This window comes from Austrofundulus limnaeus, unplaced genomic scaffold, assembly GCF_001266775.1.
Source record: "Austrofundulus limnaeus strain Quisiro unplaced genomic scaffold, Austrofundulus_limnaeus-1.0 Scaffold345, whole genome shotgun sequence".
Taxonomy (NCBI): domain Eukaryota; kingdom Metazoa; phylum Chordata; class Actinopteri; order Cyprinodontiformes; family Rivulidae; genus Austrofundulus; species Austrofundulus limnaeus.
This window is the reverse complement of record NW_013952747.1, coordinates 185652-193327: the sequence shown is the minus strand read 5'-3', so window position 1 is coordinate 193327 and position 7676 is coordinate 185652. Positions and strand designations below refer to the sequence as shown.

At 38.4% G+C, this 7676-nt stretch overlaps 1 protein-coding gene across 1 annotated transcript in view; it reads left to right on the top strand.

The window, feature by feature from the left end:
- Positions 1-7676, top strand: part of gkup (glucuronokinase with putative uridyl pyrophosphorylase) — a gene marked incomplete in the record, with an annotated part of 52996 nt that overhangs the window by 32303 nt on the left and 13017 nt on the right. Inside the window, 2 exon segments of the mRNA XM_014022881.1 lie at positions 1806-1869; positions 6322-6393. Coding sequence (XP_013878335.1) covers positions 1806-1869; positions 6322-6393 — 136 coding nt within the window.

Here is a 7676-nt window from a genome sequence, read left to right as displayed (position 1 = left end):
GTCTTTATTTTACAGTTAAAATATATGTTTATCAAATAAAGTCTAATGTTACAACTAATCGTGGATACAAACTATTTTTAATCAGAAAATGTCAAACATGGAGCTGAGATATGGTCATGGCTGGTTTCTCAGCTTTTTTCAGTCGTCTTCATTGCTGGTTCTGTTTGAAATGAAGGTGGAGCTCAGCTCACGACCGTTAATGAAGATGATGTAATTCCAACTATATCCCAGGTGTGAGCTACAACTGTGATTGGTTCCCCTTGAGGAACATAGTGTGGCCAATTGCATTTCAAGAAAAAAACAGCAACAGCTGATTACAAAACTATGCTGAACCAAAAGTAACAAGTAACTAAATACTTCCTAGAAATGTAGTGCAGTGAAAGTCATAAGCACCCAAAAAAAAACAATTACTCAAGTAAAGGAGATACTCAAAAAATGTACTTACGAAAAGTAAATGTGCTCCATTACTGTCACCACTGCCTGATGTTGTAAAACTTTGAATGAAATTTAAACTCAGCCTGATCAGAACTGTAACAAACCCCAGTTATGTGTGCAGAAATACAGAATGTGTAATACTGCATGTCAAGCAACACTTCTTGGTTTATTCACCCCTTCGGATGTTATCATCCATGACGTCAACGTTATCAGTCCCCTTGAAAGGCTTCAGAATGTCCCGCCTGTGCCGGTTAGCAGGTTCCCCGTCCCATAGAATGGCTTCTGATTGTCATCTGGTTAATATGAGGCATAAAACCACTATCTGGTTAATATGAGGCACAAAAAACTGGTTAATATGAGGCAAAAAAAAAACCTGGTTGATATGAGGCATAAAGCCACCATCTGGTTAAAATGAGGCATAAAAAACTGGTTAATATGAGGCTTAAAGCCACTAAGGTTAACTTTAGAGCAAATGACATGGTTAGCGCTAAAGATACCACCCTCCAGCGGATGTATATATTGTGGCCTTCAAATAGGGTAATGTAATGGGTAGAGTGTTGGACCAGAGAGTGGGAGACCAGGGTTCGAGACCGACACGGACACAAAAAATTTATTACAATATATTTTGTTTATTTACACATTCATTGTCATTGATATATTAAACCACTAGGGGCACTGTCGGGACAGTCTGAAAAGCCTAGAAGGCACAGTAGGGACCCTCTGAAGCCATTGTATGGGACTGATAACACCTAATAATGTCCATTTCATGGACTGATAATGTCAGAATCCCCTCGTTTATTTCAACTCTAGTTAGCACTTCACTCTAGTAGGGGTCTCTGCGGACGAGTGGGCGTGTCACAAGGAAAGGCGATTCTAAAGCGACACACCTGATTTGACAGACTTTGTTAAAGGGACACACCTGACTGGACAAGCAAAAAAGGGGCGTTACTGAATGGCACCACTTTTTCTGGAGCCCCCTACTTGGGTCACATTTCTCCTGGTTAACCTTAGTGTTGGGGTCAGGGTCAGGCTGTAAAGAGATCAAGCAGGATCTAAGGATACCGTCATGTAGGCCTCGTAGCCCACAGTGTGACACGCCCAGTCTTGTGACATGCCCACTTTGATTCCACAGATAACCCCTTCTCACTTCACTGGTCCCAGCTGGATCAGCCTTTTCAGGATCTTTAGATCTCATCCACTGCTAAATTTATTATTCATACAGAAGTTTGATTGACCCACTGTAACTATGTGTTTGCTGCTGGACGTCTGATTTAAGATCTAGATTAGTTTAAGGTAACTTTTATTTTGGGTTTATAGTTACTGTGTTTGGTGCTTCCTGTAGCCACCCTAACATGTTAACTAACCCACAGGTCTGTTTACACTGATGACTGTCTGGGCTCTGGGAATCTGAAGATGGTTCAGCTGGCAAAGCAGGTTGGTGCTGAAGGTTTCACTGTCATCTTTTAGCAGAGCTTTTTGTAAGTCAAGACCATCAAGATCTGGTGCAGTGTGAGCTGGGTGGCAGCTAGCAGGTGAGGGGTGGTCCCTGGTGCTGCAGTCTCCAGGTGGTTATAAACTAGCTCTGTGGAAGAGCCACAGCTTGGATGTGAAGCTGAGGGACGTACAGATCGACTGATGAACTAAAAAGGGTTCGCTGAGGGGATGCAGGCATCTGATTAGGATGCCTTTCTTTGGAGACGTCCCAGTAGATCAAAACGCTGAGGCAGACCCAGAACTTGAAAGAGGGATTATGTATCTTGTCTGGCCTGGAAATATCTTTGGATCCCCCAGGAGGAGCTGGAGACTTCCTCTTCCTGTCAGACAAGTCCTTTCACTGTTCAATTAAAAAAATATGTTAAAGGCGGCCTATTATGGGGGTCTTAGCACAAGTTAGTATCCATCTGTGGGCTATACAAAACATGTTCATTTGATTTAATTCACAAAAAGAATCTCAAAAAATGAAATTTAACCTTTGCAGTTCTTCCTGTTCTTCAGCTCTCTCCAGAACGTGCTGTATGCAGAAGTTGCTATGGAAACCCCCCTCCCATCTGTTTGTTTAAGTTAGCTCCGCCCCCGACATGGTAGAAGTTTCCAAAGTGAAATTATTTTCACAAACTACAACTTTCTTTGGCAATGTTGTTAGAACATTGTCATCAAAGATAAAAATAAAATGAATCCAGTCATCTCTGTTCTCCATGGCTGCTGTAAAAACAGCACAACTATCGTCCCTTGAGGAAGTGGGCGGAGCTTCACCTCGGGTTGCCTCGTGAGGAGCAGGACTCTGGTTTAGTTTGCTAGGTGACTGTTATTGTGACGTCAGAATAACATGCGTTAAGAAATACCATGTTTCCAGATACCTAAAAATACATGTAATTACTGCAGAGCCCGCGAGGGGACATGGGGAGATTATTTTCTTTTGCGTTACCTTGCAATACTTTTAGGTTACCTTGCAATACCTTTGCGTTACCTCGCAATACTTTTAGGTTACCTTGCAATACTTTTGCGTTACCTCGCAATATCTTTGCGTTACCTCACAATACTTTTGCGTTACCTCGCAATATCTTTGCATTACCTCACAATATCTTTATGTTACCTCGCAATACTTTTGCATTACCTCTCAATACTTTTGCGTTACCTCGCAATACCTTTGCGTTACCTCGCAATACTTTTGCGTTACCTCGCAATACCTTTGCGTTACCTCGCAAAATAGTTTTGCGTTACCTCGCAAAATTGTTTTGCGTTCCCACGCAAAAGATTGATTTGTATATGAACTGAATTAAATCAGACTTTTATTTTGAAATATCTGGTTACCAAAACAGGATGTGTCGCCACAAGTTCGTGAAATTGACATTGATGTTGTGTGGCTGCACTGTGTTAAAATATTAACACATGACATACTTCCATGCGTGGCTGTGTGATATATTCATTCTGAAGCTGAATTAAAGCAGTAGGCTAACTCGCTAATGGTGAACATGTGGGTTTGTTGTTAAACCGGCAGGCACAACAGTGTTTAACGACTTTTGCGTGGGAACGCAAAAGAAAAAAATCTCCCATGTCCCCTCACGGGCTCCGTAAATTACAGCTAAAAAACGGCTGGGTGTATTTTTTTGGTGTTTGGTCTGCTTCTCTTAGCAGTAGAGACCCAAAAGTAAGTTTAAAAATATGGAAAAAGTGAGTTTTGCGTAATAGGTGCCCTTTAAGTTTTTTTTCCCTGGCTTTTGGCACAGCCTGAAACTTGTTTTCATTTTTATTTTAATTGATTTTATTGTTTTTATTTTTTATTATTAAATGTTTATTCCAACAGGAAAATTCCATTGAGATTAAAAATCTCTTTTGCAAAGGAATCCTGGCCAAGACTGTCAGCGGTACACACAGGTTACAGAACAGACAACGTTTACACTGTCATAGATAAAGTAAAAGATTCCTCAGTTAAAACATTTACAGTCAGATGGTTTTCTCCCTAAATCAGTAAGAACAGCCTCAAAAACATTTAGTGACAGCAGCACCTTTAGGTTCAGGTACTGTAGCTCTGTAACTGATTCCAAGAAGATGGAGCAGAAAACTGAAAAGATTTCTTTCCAACTTCCGTTCAGACTTTAGGCACTGAAAGTAAATATAAATTCCCATAATAAGTATGAGGGAACAAGTCCTGGCATGGCCTTATAAATATAAAATAAAATAAAAATATAGTCTACAAGTGGCCGTCCATCCAGCCCTACTGTATAATGTGTAATATGTGTAAAACCTTTTAAACCTGTTATAAATCTTACAGCTCCATGATAAACAGTGTCATTTAAGAAAAGCATGCGTTATAAAATGTCCCCATAGTCCTGTAAAGACATGAACGTTCATCAACCAGTCGATTTCTAGCCTCAAAACATAGACACCTTCTAATCCTGAAATAAAATCCCAATTTTAATCTCAGCCTCTTCACTAGTTGTTGAATATGGGAAGAAAAAGACACTTTTTCAATTTGCAAACCCTCAGTTGTAATAATGACTGGAAGATCCTTAGGTTTGAATCTCCCGTTAGAAAACAGCCTCACCTTTTATTTATCTGCGTTTAACACAAGCTTAAGGTGATAAAGATTAGTCTGTAAAACATTAAAGGTTGACTGTAGTTGATTAAAAGCATTATTAGGTGAGACACCAGAACAATATAATACAGTATCATCTGCATAAAAAGGTACATTTAAACTCAGACTATTTGTGTGGCTGTGGCTGAGTGCTTAGAGGAGTTGTTCCTCTAATGCGAGAGTTGGATGTTCAATTCCACTGCTGTTCTGTCACAGAGCATGACACTTAACCCCCCCCCCCCCCCRCCTATGTGTGTCTCCTCAGTGTATGAATGTGGTTTAAAGCACTGATTCGTATAGATCAGGGGTTCCCAAACTTTTCCATACCAAGACCCCCAACTTTAGCTTCTGGCTGTGGACCCCCTTGCAAGTGGACAATAAAATACATCAATTTATGTAATGAAATATCAACTTTTTAGAATGTTTTGTCCTCACTTTTATTCACTATTGAACAGCTGTAAAGCCATACTTAATGTATGCTGCCTCAAACTTCTTGATTTTACTTGGCCAGGAGTTTTTCACGCCGTGTCCTCCATAGCAGGGCTGCTGGTCGCTTCATTTGGCCTTTTTTGTTACAAACTTGTCCGTTGCTATGCTAGCTTCAGACTGAACAGAACTGGAACAAAGTTACAGAGGTTTTGGTAAAGAAAAAAAAAAGAATTTAGTCATTCTGCACAGGACAGACCATGCTAGTACCATTAATAAATGTTAAGAAATCTGAAGTTTTTAATTGCAAAAGTTAATTATATTTTCCTACCTGTCTGAAAAGACTTGTTATTGAATGTTTATTCTTTTGAAAAGTTATCCAAACATTTATTTGTCACCGTGTATATTATATGAAATAATGAGAAATTATATTTGACTTCAGTTGGATCATATTCACTCAAAACCAAGTAGAAAAAACTTTCAACACACTTTATAACCTATGTTGGTGTCTATTTTGATTTGCTTTATAAAAATAACGTCAAAAAATTTCCTTTACAGATTTGCTTGTGTGTATTTACAGATTTGCAGTGATGACATTTTATACATTTGGTTTTTATGATTCAGCTGCTTGACATTTTAACTGTGTTTGGTGAATGTTAAAATAGTTTCCATGAGCTTTTAGCCATGATTCTTAGGTTTATTTTGATACCAAACATGTCCAGGTTCAACTGACAGATCTTAAGTTAAAAGAAGTTAAAAGAAATAGAAAACCATCCAGATTTCTGAGGCCTACTAGCGCCCCCCGGCGTGGCCCCCACTTTGCGAACTCCTGCTATAGATGATTGTACATGTTAGCTTTGTAGAGATCTAACAGAGGGTTGTATGAATGGGTAAATGTGTGAATGTGTAAATGTATTAATGGGTAAATGAGGACACAGATTGTAGTGTGCAGCACTTTGAGAAGGTGCTATATAAGTACAGTCTATTTACCATATTCCTATAATAAATGAAAGCAGCCCCAACACTCACCCCTGAGGAACACCACTTTGGAGATATCGGAGAGAAGAGGAAGCTACTTGAACACTGAGATCTATTGGTCAGATAGTTGTCAAACCATTGAAGAGTTTTTTGTTTGTTTGTTTTGTGTATTTTTATGTTTTTTTTATTTTATTTTACATGTACAGCACTTTGTTGCAGCTGTGGTTGCTTTATAAATAAAGTAGTAGTTTCCCTCCCTGACCTGTTTGCATGTCTACCAATCACAGAGCATCAGAAGATGAAAGACTGAATGGATGTTTGTGCTTTTTTAATCTCTAAAAGTGAGTCAGCAGAAGCAGTTATTGTGTTACACATTTACAGTAAATGTTTTTGTGTTGTTGTTGCAGTTCGGCACAGCAGTAAAATTACCAGGCAGTGGGGGGGCTGTAGTGGGCCTGTGTCTGGACCAGGACAAACTGGTAAGACTGCACCGTCACAGCCAACATTTTCTACTTAAACACGTTTGAGATGAGGTTAGAATAGTTTTGGATTTTTAGTAGTAATAGTTTAGTTTTATTTTGTTGTGATTTTTTTCTTTTAATTCATTTAGTTTTAATTAGTTTTTACAGTAGATTTGCTAGTTTTATTAGTTATTATTGCATTTTTAATGCTTATTTATAGTTTAGTTTATTTTTATTAGTTCTAGTATTAGTTTTTTTATAGTTTGAATAAACATATTTTTCAATGCATCCTCCAGCTTGTGATGTTCCTGTGAGTTACCTAACTCACAGGAACATCATTAAATCAGTCCATTATGGCAACACCTTCCTAAAATAATTATGTAACTTAATTTTACCAACTAAAAACTTGTGTGATTATTTTAGGACGATGAAAATAGTTGTCTCCAACCTGCTGCTACCTGTTGTTTGTTTTTCATGGAGCTGCTGAGAGAAGCTAACGTGTCAAGACAGTCATATTTATCTTATAGTTCACTAAAACTAACTAAATAACCAAAACTGAAATGGAAAAAACATTTTGATTAAATGAAATAAATAAAAACGAATAAAACGAAAAAATGATAACTAAATAAACTATAATAAATATAGACACTTCACCCACCTTGCCTACTGATGGTGGTCAGAGGGTCCGGTGGCGCCGGTGCATGGCAGCCCCACCTCTGTCAGTGTGCCCCAGGGCAGCTGTGGCTACTATGTAGCTTACCACCATCAGAGTGTGAATGTGTGTAAGTGTGAAGTACTTTGAGTGTCCTGGATGGATGTAGTGGTCACCTAGGGGTGGAAGAAACCGATCCACCTGTCTTTGACCCTGATCTCAGAAGGTCTCCTTCAGAGAGACAGAACTCTGTTCATTTAAAGTCATAACATGTTTTKTTAAACAATAAAGAGACATTTTCTTCTTATTTATCAGATAATAAACAGAATAATCTTTTATTCATAATTTTATCAATGTATAAAAAATAAAACACAAAAAGAATGTTATTAAAATGTTTTCTTGTGCTTTGATGTAAATCACAGCTTTAACTGTGAAACCACAGGAATTGATTACACAGCGGGTAAAATAAGTATTGAACACGTCACCATTTCTCTCAGTAAATATATTACTAGAGGTGCTAATGACATGAAATTTTCACCAGATGTTGGTAACAACCCAAGTGATCCATACATACAAAGTCATGAACCACGTCTGTCCTGCCTTCACTTCACGTCATAGTTTCTCACAGCCAAGTTTTTCACTCATTGCT